Source organism: Labeo rohita, chromosome 8, assembly GCF_022985175.1.
Source record: "Labeo rohita strain BAU-BD-2019 chromosome 8, IGBB_LRoh.1.0, whole genome shotgun sequence".
NCBI lineage: Eukaryota > Metazoa > Chordata > Actinopteri > Cypriniformes > Cyprinidae > Labeo > Labeo rohita.
In genome coordinates, this window is record NC_066876.1 from 4,424,143 (window position 1) to 4,437,384 (window position 13,242).

Consider the following 13,242-nt stretch of genomic DNA (forward strand, 5'->3'; position numbering starts at 1 on the left):
CCACACAGGAGTAAGGGCAGTTTGGACAGACAGTTGCAGAGGTGTGGTGTGCATTGGATTGGACTCACTCATTCAGGCTGCACACACACATACACACACTCTCTAAGTCAGTCCAGAGTGCTGCCAGTCCAAGCATGGCAAGAGAGACACTGAGACTTGTTGTCTACCTAACAGCATGGTCTCTCTCACTTTCAGTCTCACTCTCTTTTCTCCCTCCCCCTCTGTATCTTTCATCCTAGCTATATCATACATGTCTCTCCACCTTCTGCTTTTATATGGCTTTCCTTTTGCTTCTGTTTCTCTGATTCACTCTCTTTTTGTTGGGTTGACAGATACTTTCCCTGTACTTGTCACAATTCTCTTTTTTCTTTGCTTTATCTTTGTCTTCACAATTTAGCACTAAATCATACAATACTAAATACCATGTTAATTATGATGATTAAACCTAAAGATACTTGGCAAAATTAAGCCCATTACATTACTGCTCAAAAGTTCTGAAGTCTCTTATGCTTGCCAAAGCTGCAATTATTTTAGGGGGGAAACCAGTAATATTGTGAAATATTAAAATAACTTTTTACTGTTTGAATTTATTTTGCAATGTAATTTATTCCTGTGATACAAAATAATAATAATAATAATAATAATAATAATAATAATAAAGCAATACTTTTGAATGAAAGTGTACATATGATTAATATTTAATCATTTTAATTATCCAAAAAATACTTACTTTTTGCATTACTGGGGACTGATTTTGTGTATTTAATAATATTATGTATACTTGTTTTTGACAGTTTAAAACTAATGGTAAAATTATATAAATATGACAAAATTAAGTCCATTACATTACTATATATATATATATATATATATATATATATATATATATATATATATATATTATTATTATTATTTTTTTTTTTATCATTCAATTTGCATTTTGACTAAACACATTTACCCCCAAAATTTCCATAAACTAAAATTATTGGCCACAATGACTTTAAACAATATATATTATGAGCACAGTGACTTTAAACAAACACTAACGTACAATTTTATAAATCTATTTAGAATTTAGAATTACATTAACTCAAATGAGAACTGATTTTGGTATTTTGTAATAATATGCAGACTTGTTCTTGATTGATATATATTTATTTGTATATTTATTTTATTTTATGTATTTATTTTTTCTCCACTCACCTCACTGGAATGTAATACTGAAATAAGCTTCAGATTTAGTGATGTATGCGATAAATCCTCTTAGGTATTGATCAAAATGTTTGAATATTGTAATGCTATAATTTGTCAAACAGAACATCACGTGCATTAATATGTGCAAAGCTGAACAGAACCAGACATGTTTCGCAGTGACATGCTCTATTTTTAACCTCTATTTTTAAGCCTTTCCTGCATTTCAGCAGGAAAGATGCATGAAATAAGATAGGTGCCTCTTCATTTCTTTTTAAACTCTTCATTTTTCTACATCAAACCAGTGTCAGATCTGAGCTGTCCATTTTATGCCACAGGAGTGAGATGTGAAAGCATTCACAAGCACAAGGCTCTTCTTAAATACAGCTAGAGAATCCCTGTATGTTTCTTCATGACCAATAAGGTTTATGTGCAGAATTTTGTACAACAGTGACTGATCAGATTGAATCATTATTATCAAATTGTTTCTAATGGACAGTTGAGATGTTTGCAGATGCCAGATGGTGCTGGCATGTGGTGTGTGTTGTTTCAGTAGTTTTCTCCAGCTGTGTTTATCATCTGTTTTTCTATCTGTGTTGCAGATGCAAGACACAATGAGAGTCATTTAGGTGAGTTTGTTCAAGGGCAATTTGTTTCAGTGATCTGCAAAAGAGCACAATATTCAAATTGGCATCATTAATGAACTCAAAGTGATTTGACAGGACACCCACACACAGTACATGTACTTTATCAATTTTCATACCTGGCTAAGTTTGGCAGGCATCTAAATTGATGATGGTTGGTTGTCTTAAATGTTTTGTCTCCATCTAGTGTTTCAGGCATTACACTGCATGCCATAGGCAGTTTTTACATTACCTTGTTCCTGCATAAAGAGCCCACTGGTGTTGAACATTGTGAAGATAATGATTGTTGCAACAGATGAATTTAGAAATCTTTCTGAGCAGCTGCACATGATGTTTCAGTGATTTAATCTTCTTGAAATCCTTTTCTGAGACAAAAACATGAATACAAAGATAATAATAGCAAAAAAAGAGTGAAGAATAAAATCCCAAATCTTATTAGGATTTACACACCATTATAACTGCAGAATATACCCAGCTGCCCTTCTCTTCCAGATGGTCCTGCCTAGTTGTGTGCTTGTCTCATGATCCAAACCTGCTGTTATCCAAATCTTTGGAGCGGTTTTAGACAGATAGAATTGGAGATTCAACAGCTCACGCTGGTCTGATGAATTTGGTTGGGGACATTTGTGGAAAAAAAATAAATAAATAAAAAAATTATATTTACAGGGTTTTTGGACAGTAAGGAATTCTCTTCTGCTCACCAAGATTGCATTTATTTGATCCAAAAGCGAAGCAGTAATATTGTGAAATATTTTTACTATTTCATATAACTGCTTTCTATTTGAATATATTTTTAAATGTAATTTATTCCTGTGATCAAATCTACATTTTTAGCATCATTACTCCTGTCTTCAGTGTCACGTGATCCTTCAGAAATCATTCTAATGTTCTGATTTGCTGTTCAAGAAACATTTTATTATTATTATTATTATTTTTATCAATATTTAAAACAGCAAAGTTTTTTTTTTCTTTGATGAATAGAAAAATCCAAATATCAGCATTTATCTGAAAAAAAAAATTTTTTTTAACATTTTACACTATACCATTCAAAAGCATGGAGTCAGTATCATTTTATTTTATTTATTTATTTTTATTTTTTGGATAAAGAAATTATAGAAATGCACACTTTTACTTAGCAAGGATGCGTTAAATTGATCATCAGTGATAATAAAGACGTTTATAATGTTACAAAATATTCTATTATTCTATTTCTATTTCAGATAAATGCTGTTCTTCTGAAATTTTTATTCAGCAAAGAAACCTTAAAAAATTCTACTCAGCTTTTTTCAACTTAATAATAATAATAATAATAATAATAATAATAATGTTTTTGAGCAGCAAATTAGAATAGTATAATGATTTCTGAAGGATCACGTGACTGGACTAATGATGCTAAAAATTCAGCTTTTAAATCACAGGAATAAATTACATTTTTAAAAATATTCAAATATAAAACAGTTATTTTAAATAGCAAAAATATTTCATAATTTTTACTGTACTTTAGATCAAACAAATGCAGGCCTGGTGAGCAGAAGTGACTTTCTTAAAAAACATTGAAACACTTATTATTGGTAGTGCATGTAAAAATAAATGGCATTTGTATTACCAACAAGTGGTCCTAAACTACTTTGGTCACTACCGGAGTAAATACTAAATATGCACCCCTGTCGCCAATTTTGCTTTATTTTTAATAATAACAACATTAAAACTAAAAGTAAAAATGTTTGCTTAAAGTAATGACAGTCGAGAGTCGCAATTTTTGGAAACGGTGTTGCAAATATGGAACTTCATATAAAATGAATGTTAAATAAAATTCCTCGTTTTACTTATATTTTATTCAAAAAGAAAAAAAGGGGTTTGTTCTTCAAGGTTTCAAGATCGTTTTTGTTTCCTACCCTTTTTTGTAAAGAGTCTCAAAATGCGGTAGTCATGCCACTGTATATGCCTCTATAAAACTCTGCGTTGTAGAAATCTGGTAATAAATTTAATGCTATACGTTAGTTTTCTTCTTACTGTAAACAATATTTTATCGTCAGGTATTTCTTGACTATTTTGTAAACACCTCGTGACGCGCCGCTGCAAACTAAACGCCTCAAACAGTTGAACGAGTTTGTTTACTTAACGCAGTTTGTGTAAGGGGCGTCATTCCACTCACTCAACTCATAGAGCCACTGTACAAGTATGATACCACAAGGTCAACAGCGTTTGAAAAGTCGCTCTTCTGATGTTTGCTAAATAATACGTGTGTGGAGCAGTCATGGAGTCTGACGCTCAGAAGGAGAGACTTCGCCAGCTCTTCCACGCCTGTGATGTGGATCAGTCAGGACGCATCGAAAAATGGGAGTTTGTCAAAATATGTTCCGAGCTGCACGTCCGGTCCACAGAGGTAGATGCGCTTTTCTCCAGACTTGACTCCGACCAAGACGGCACGATCAATCTGGAGGAGTTTATCGACGGGTTTCAGGAGTCACACTTCTTGACGGACGAGGAGATGAGCAGCGAACACGCCGGGGAAAGTTTCTCCGCCGCCTGGGAGGACTTTAAATCCCGCCTGGGGGATCAGCTCAAATTCATTCCCAGGTAAAACAACACCTGGCTGTCTTTGCCATAGCTGTCAGTTTAAATCCCGAAGGAATGCGTGAGGAAGTTTGTACAGTGTTCCAATTCAAAAATGATTCAAATGTATCTTTAAAGTTCTTAATGGGAATTCTGTTTATTCCAATGTAACACAAAACGGTTTTGTGTTAACGTAGCTGATTTAGTTAACTAACTTAATAACTAACTAGAAAAAAAGCTTTTTTTCTATTTATTTTTTATGATTGCATATGACTTTTCATAACATTCCTGACTAGTTTTCCATCAGGACATTTAAGTTTAAAAGACATTTTTGGGGTTTTAAAAATCCACATTGTATTTAACTGTTTATTTTAAAGAAACACTATCTTTAAATTTTATCTATCTTACAAAAGATATAAATAACTTTTTTTTTTCTTTAGAACTCCAGTTGAAATTTATTATAATTTGGTATCGATCTTAAAATATTGTAATCATTCGTATGTTTTTATAGGATTTTTTTTTTTTTAAATTCTAACAGGACAAATAAATAAATATATAAATGTGGAAAACAAAAGCACACAAAGTCTAATTATTATGAGTATTCATAAAATTCCAGTTCGTTATGATTTTGAGTTGGACAAATCTATAAACTCTAGTCTCTATATGTTAAAAACAAAATAAAATGTATTAGTAATACAATTATACTACTAAATAAATTCAATATATATTTTGTTATGTAATTGTTAAATACTTATGTGTGTGTGTCCGTTGTAACATGATGTATTTATGATTTTAAGTTCTCTTAAGTATCAACGTGAAGAAAAATTTAATTTGTTAGTAAAACAATTGTACTATATTATTATTATTATTATATATTATTAACCATATATTATTTTAAAATATTATTTTTAATTTATTTTCTGTTATTTATTTATTTATTTTTACACTTAAAAAATAAAGGTTCCAAAAGTTTTCACAGCGATGCAATTGAAGAACATTTTAATGTTTTAATGTAATGGTTTCTTCATGCTTTATTTTTAAAAGTGTACAATCAGGGAAGCAGCTGTTCTGTGTTTGATAAATACTCTTTGGGTAACTAAAGTTGTTGAACATATTCACATAATGTATGACTGAAAAGTCCAAATAAAAGAGTATCACATTTCAAAATGAAAGGTATTAATACAGTATATTAGAATACCTAAATATATCTGACCTAGTTGTGTTTATCAGTCTGTGCAAATATCCTGTCAGGTACATCACCACCCATTTAACATAATCTATAGATTCCCAGAAACACACAGTTTTAGAAATATGTTAAATTATTTCTCTAAATGCCATGTAAATGGAATTTTCTTTTCTGAGAAGTTGTTTCATATATGTGTTGTGTTGATGTTCTTTATGGTTTTAATTTCCCAAATTTTAAAATTTCAGATAATGAGATGTTCAGCTTTTGTTTGGTTGATGGTGGTTTTTGTTTACATGAAGTTTGATGTATCTCATGACAGGTCGGTGGAGTTGATTCTAGCCAGAGGCTTGACATGAGACACATCACCGTTGCACCACGCTAAAGTCGACAGAACATTGATTAGTCGTGGGCTCTCAATACCTCTCTTATTTCACTCATCCGCTATAGCATTTGATGACACAAGTGCTACTTTATAAAAGAGAACAGCAAAGTCATGAGGCTCAAACACATGCAGTTATTCACAACTTGGCACCATCCAGTGATTGTCCTTAATCTGAACCCTGTCTCATTAAACTGTGTTTCTGTTGTTTTTGTGTGTGTAGGAATGATCAGATATCAACTCTGTACCAGAACATAAGTTTGACGGAGCCCAGAATTGTCCCTCAGTATGAAAGAGTTCTTCTCAGTTTCATCAAAGAGATCCGAATACTGAACACAGAAATGGAGCATCTGGCACTTGCTGTGAAAAGGTACACAAACTCATGCATACGTACTTACATAGTCATGTGGCAACCAGGTTTTCTTTACTGTACTTTCCATCCAGGAGTTTAGAAACTGGGTGGAGTTCAAATCATCAGGGTTTCTTCAGAAATTCCTTCCAACATCTTTGTATCACAATCTGGTTTTGGTTGTTTAGGGTTCTTGAGTTGCTATATGTGACCCTGGACACAAAACCAGTCATAAGGGTCAATTTTATGAAATAGAGATTTATACATCAATAAATATGCTTCCCACTGATGTAGGTTTTGTTAGGATATGACATTATTTGGTCAAGATATAACAATTTGAAAATCTGGAATCTGAGGGTGCAAAAAAATCTCTCAAAAGGGTTCTCAAAAAATATTGAGAAAATCACCAAGTTGTCCAAATGAAGTTCTTAGCAATGCATATTACTAATCAAAAATTAAGTTTTGATATTACAAAATATCTTCATGCAACATGATCTTTACTTAATACCCTAATGATTTTTGGCATAGAAGAAAAATCAATAATTTTGACCCATACAGTTTATTATTGGCTATTGCTACTTATGACTGGTTTCATAGGGCCATATATGATAGTAGCCGATTACATGTAATCTGGATTAGGTAATCAGATTTCCAAAATTAAATACTTGTAATTAGATTACATTATTATTTTTTTAGAATACTCATAAATAGACTACAGTTACTTTTTACCAGCGAAAGTTACTTTTAAAAGTACAATTACAGTATTACAAATACAGTTACTATATTGAATTACTCCCTAAAAAAGTAACTAATTACGTTACGTTACTTTTTATGAAAAGTAATGTGTTACTATACTTTTGCGTTACTTTTAAAATCTGTGCAGGGCTTGCTTGTTTGTTTTTAATATAAAAAGTTATTTTTTTGGTTTTGAGAAAAGTAAATTCATGTCTGTACAGTAGACCGCAGAAGAAAAAGTCAACTCTTCAGCAATTAAAAAGGAAAACAAATGTTAGATTATCTTGAGTAATTTTTGCTTATTAGTATGGTTGAATTGGATCATCGAAGGTTGGCAGCAAAGACATTGGTTAATAAAATGGGATTAAATGCATAAAGGATATTTGTATTATTTAACATATTTAATTATTGCAGGTTTGTGTCATATTCTGAGTTTTTATTCATTTTGAGGAATACTGAATCTGTTTTTTGTGTGAGTGAGATGAATTAATGCAGGTTCACATTTATTCTAGAACTAATGTCTTACTCCCAGTTTCTCTCAACATGGGGACAGGAGAGCCTTTAATCAATAAATGGGGGGGGAAAGTAACTGACGTTACTTATTTGAAAAAAGCATCTCAGATATTTTCTTGTCAATTAAAAAGTAATGCGTTACTTTACTAGTTGCTTGGAAAAAGTAATAATGTTACGTAACTCGCGTTACTTGTAATGCGTTATACCCCAACACTGCTTTTTACTATTACATTATTACAAAATATTCACAAAATGGCAGTAAATTATTCATAATCTTATTGATTCTTCCTAATTCTTTTTATCTTTTACATTTTTGTTTTCTAAAAATCACTTGTATAAGTGTTTTGTTGAATTGCACTAACAATTATTAAGCAGCATATTAACAAATGAAATATTCAATATTTTTAGTGATGTATTTTGATCAGTTTGATTTTATTATCATTATTATTATTATTATTGTTAACATGTTTAAAGATTTCATTAATTAGCTTCATTGCAATTCCTTCACAAACTCCATTTTTGGAAACCCTGATGTGATGCACTTCATCTTGTTGATAACAAAGAATGGAATACATTTTCTTTTCTTTATATTTTATATCAATATGGTGCAAGATTATCCAATTCAAATCAGTGTGGAAACGAGTTGTGCCAAAAGTAATCTAAAAGTAATCAAACCAAAATTTGTGTAATGTAATAGATTGTTACTAACTACACTCTTAAAAATAAAGGTGCTTCATGATGCCATAGAATAACCTTTTTTGTCTAAATTGTTCCGTAAAGAACCTTAAACATCTGAAGAACCTTTCTTCAGATTATAAAAAGGTAAGAACAAGATGGTTCTTTAAAGAACCTCTGACTGAATGGTTCTTTGTGGAACCAAAAATGGTTCTTCTATGGCATCACTGTGAAGAACTTTTTAAAGCATCTTTATTTTTATTTTTAAGAGTGTACCTCTTTTATTATTTAGTAATGGATTGCAATTTGTAGGTAATCTACTGTTTATAGTTCTGTGAGCTTCAAATGTGATGCTAAATTTACTGTTTGTTGATTTCTGGGTCAGGAACAGTGCATAGGTTGTTATCTGCATGACATTAATTGGCCTTAAACACACACACTGCTGTGTTTTGGGAGTGAAAATTATGTATAAATTAAATATTAAAAATGTGCTTGAGAACTTAAAAAGGTTAAGAGCCTAACTTAAATGAGTAGTTCAGCCAGAAATGAAATTCTGTCATTTTATCATATTGTGCTCCAAACCACTTTGACTTTGTTTCTTCTGTAGAACATTTTCTTATCTATACAGTGGAAGTCAGTGGCAACCCAAACTGTGGTTATCAACATTCTTCAAAAAACATTCTTTGGTTGTGAGCTGAACATTAAGAGAATTTTATTAAGAGAATTGTGCATTGCTGCATATGTGACGGCCAATGTGTGTTCTGCTGGTGTTTGTTCAGAGCTCAGGATCAGACAGCTATACAGCTGAGTGAGATGGAGGAAGAGATGGATCACCGCATCCAGACCGCAGAGAGAAACGCACGTCTACAGGTCAGGAGACAAACAGAATTTGCCTAATTTAACATCGGGAATAATATGTACGCGTGTATTGGGGCGTTTCCTCCGAGGAGGCAAGGAAGACAGTGTCTCCTCAAAAAAATAAGCTAGTACAAAATAAAAACAACATAAATATTACAAAATAAGACATAGAAATAGTATACTAGTATCACTAGTATCACTAGTTTTTCTAAAGAAATATTAAAGAATGTAATTGAGAATGAATAAGGGAAAATGACGCGAGAGGAGGCAATTCCTCCATTGCGACTGGTTATGATCAGCTGTGATTGGTTCATGCGATAAATCCCGCCTCTTGTGTTTGCGTGCGTTCTGCGTTTGTAAATCAGTCTAAATGAACAATATAATGGCGCTTTAAGTAAAGTAAACAACTCACACACTTAGATATAATCATTTTGTTATGTCAAAATAAGACTCAAAATGGCATGAAGACAGGATCTTTGGGAGTTTTTAGTGAGTAATCAACTTGGTGAAGTTTAACCTCTTAACGGTCACCCGTCCCCTCAGTGGAAGTTTACTTCACCATAACATGACAAACTATATATTGTTAGAAAGGTCTAAGACTCCTAAGTAGATATTGTACCATATCTTTGTTTTACAAATTATGTAGGAAAAGTAATAGATTAATATATGTCAAGAGTGCAACTCTTGAATCTGCATCATAACAGGAGTTCTGACCTATCATTTCCTTATCATGCTCTAGAAATCATAAGAAATTATATATCAGTTAAAATCTCAAAATTCATTCTTTGAAATCCATTTTAAAATCAGATATTGCATTACCATGGACAATATACATCAAAATCATATTACAAAATGTTTTCATTTATGAATTATAAAAGTTAAAGGAGAAGTCCACTTCCAAAATAAAGATTCACATATAATGTGCCCTGAGTTTGAACTTCCAAAATGCAGTTTAAATGCGGCTTCAAACACAGTTGTGAATGATCCCAGCTGAAAAAGAAGGGTCTTATCTAGCTAAACGATTGGTTATTTTCATAAAAATAATACAATTTATATACTTTTTAATGTCAAACGCTCGTCTTGTCTTACTCTGCCTGGACTGTTTTTGTTCTGGTTCGTGTCAGTTAGTGTATGTCGAAAAACTCCCATCTCATGTTCTCCCTCAACTTCAAAATTGTCCTATATTGCATTTTTGTTAAGGGTGTTTGATCTTCTTGCATGTTCGCTTTGCAAAGACTGGGTCAGTACTTCTGCAGTGATGTAGGATGATTTGAAATGATTTTTGAAGTTGAGGGAGAAAATACGATTGGAGTTTTTTGACATACACTAACTGTCTTGAGTCAGAATACACAGAGTTCAGGGAGAGAAAGACAAGACAAGCGTTTGAGATTAAAAAGTATTTAAATTGTATTTTTTTTTAATGAAAATAACCGATCATTACACTAGATAAGACCCTTCTTCCTCAGCTGGGATCGTTTACAACCGCATTTAAACTGTATTTTGGAGTTCAAACTCAGGGCACCATATCAGTCCATTATATGGAGAAAAATCCTGAAATGTTTTCCTTAAAAAGCACAATTTCTTTACGACTGAGGAAAGAAAGACATGAACATCTTGGATGACAAGGGGGTGAGTAAATTACATGTGAATCTTTGTTTTGGAAGTGGACTTCTCCTTTAAAGGGTTAAAGTAAATCTCTGTGTCTGTGACCAATATTTACGTAACATTATACATTATTATGTTACACATATTTATTTTAATATATTTATATTTAGTATTTTATTAAACTTTAATATATATTTATTTGTTTTTTGCAAATTTGCTGAAAAAAAATATTAAGTTCTCAAGTAAATTCTTGTTTTAAGCATGTTTAGATTTTTTTTCAAACTTGAAAACATGATTTCTGTGTCGCAAAATCTCCGCCCACAGTGAAACCCTTACTTCAGTTTCAGTTAGGGTGGAAAAGGTACTCAGATTATCCACCCATGACCCATCGTTAAGATAAGCAATTCACACTGTAAATACTGTCCCTCATAAACATCTGTAACTGCACTTGATATTCTGTCATGTACTGAGCATATTGAGCTCATAAACTGTATATAAATGCAGTGTGCAAAAGGTTTATTTTACAGAACAGGTGCAGTATAGATATTTACCATAATGATAAATGATGTTCATTTATGCACATTGTGATGAACAATGCACATTGTTCATCACATGTTTAGTACTACTGTTTAAAAGACAAGTCTACTTTTTAACAATTTACAGATAATGTACTCACCCCTTTGTCATCCAAGATGTTCATGTCTTTCTGTCTTCAGTCGTAAAGAAATTATGGTTTTTGAGGAAAACAGTTCAGCATTTTTCTCCATATAATGGACTGATATGGTGCCCCGATTTTGAACTTCCAAAATACAGTTTATGCAGCTTCAAACGATCCCAAATGCGTTATAAAATGTTTTCCTCACGACTGAAGAAGGAAAGACATGAACATCTTGGATGACATGTGGGTGAGTACATTATCTGTAAATTGTTGTTCTGGAAGAGGACTTTTTTTTTTCTTCTTTTGCTTGCATTTTTTTATCATCACTGTAATCAAGGATTAAATTTATTATTATGAAATTATTATATATCACCACAGCGCTTGTATTTATATTGTTTCTATGGATACGGCGCTCTGTTTACTGTGAGTTAGGAGTTGTTATACACAGCTCTAAATGAACTGCCACAGGTGTTTGCTGTGATCTGGGGTCCAGCCAAATCATGTGAGTGTCAAGGCTTAATTTATCCGTGACATCACATTTTAGTCCAGACAGTTTTTGACAGTCCTGCATTTGTTCTTGTTCCCTACCCCGTTCCTTATCTGAGACCCGTGTTCCACGACTTATCACATTACGTAATATCAAATGAACTGACTGTTTGTTTAACAGCACCTGTTCAAGTTCCTTTGAAAAGTGAAAAGAAAAAAGCATTTGTTTCCATTAGTGCACTGACATTCCTAAACCTTTTGTTACCTTAATTGTCTTGCTCTAATGTTGTATCTCAGTTTTAAACTTCACTATCGAGCTTTCAGGTGTCTTATTTTAATGTTTTATGTTTGAAAAAAATATTATATAAAAATATTTTGACTTGCAGTCATGATTCCATCTTATGCTGACACATTAGGATTATTAGGATTGTTGTAAATTTTACTTTTTTGTGTTTTTGCCCATTGTGAGTACCATTTTAGTCCTTTTTTTGTTTTAGAAATGTTATGAAATGTGAAGATTTATGATTTTTACCACCTGTGAATTGATTCTATTCTTTTATAGGAGACTAAAAAAGCTGAGGCGACTCTGAGCAGCATGAAACACCAGTATGAGTCTCAGATATGTGAACTTCAGCAGAAGATACAGACTCTGCAGATGGTGACTGACTCCTACTGTCTCATAATATCAATGGGCTTGTATAGATTTATATCATAAATATTCAGTAATATTATTGATTTGACTGCACTTACACTGTTAGATGAGAACAAAACTTGAATTGATTGAAGGCGAATAACGACACTATTGTCTACTGTAGAGCTGCTTTCAAAACTTTGCATCATTGGCACTGAACTGAATTCAATCAACACTGAACTAAATCAAGCTGAAAAATTACACTATTGTTGTATTTAGAGCTGCTTAAAAGCTGAATTTATTCAGTTTTATAAGTGATGAGCTCTGCAACATCAACGCTGTTATTAAACTTAAATGAACTTGAATTTATTTATGAATTGCAACATTGACACTTATTAAAGTAAATTGAACACTGAACTAAATTAAGGCTGAATAATGACACCATTACTTTGTGTAAAGCTTATTTGCACTTAAAATCAGATTTGTTGGTAACACTTTTCAATAATGTTCATTATTTAACATTGACTGCATTAGTTAACATGAAGTAAGAATAAACAATACTTCTAAAGCATTTAATAAACTTAGTTAATATTAATTTCTGCATTTACTAATGCATTATTAAAATCACAAGTTGTGTTTGTTAACATTAGTTAATGCACTTCTAACATGAACAAGCAATGAACAACTGTATTTTTATTAACTTACCACTACAAAGATTAATAAATACCTTAATGTGTTGTTCATTGTTCATTCATGTTAGTTAATACATTAACTAA

General features: G+C 31.9%; 1 protein-coding gene across 1 annotated transcript in view; it reads left to right on the forward strand.

The window, feature by feature from the left end:
* The first annotated feature begins 3,978 nt into the window (after positions 1-3,978).
* Positions 3,979-13,242, forward strand: part of rasef (RAS and EF-hand domain containing) — a 28,971-nt gene continuing 19,707 nt past the window's right edge. The window contains exons 1-4 of the mRNA XM_051116925.1: positions 3,979-4,415; positions 6,180-6,326; positions 9,008-9,098; positions 12,398-12,493. Coding sequence (XP_050972882.1) covers positions 4,093-4,415; positions 6,180-6,326; positions 9,008-9,098; positions 12,398-12,493 — 657 coding nt within the window. The 5' untranslated portion in view covers positions 3,979-4,092. The remainder of the gene's footprint in view (positions 4,416-6,179; positions 6,327-9,007; positions 9,099-12,397; positions 12,494-13,242) is intronic.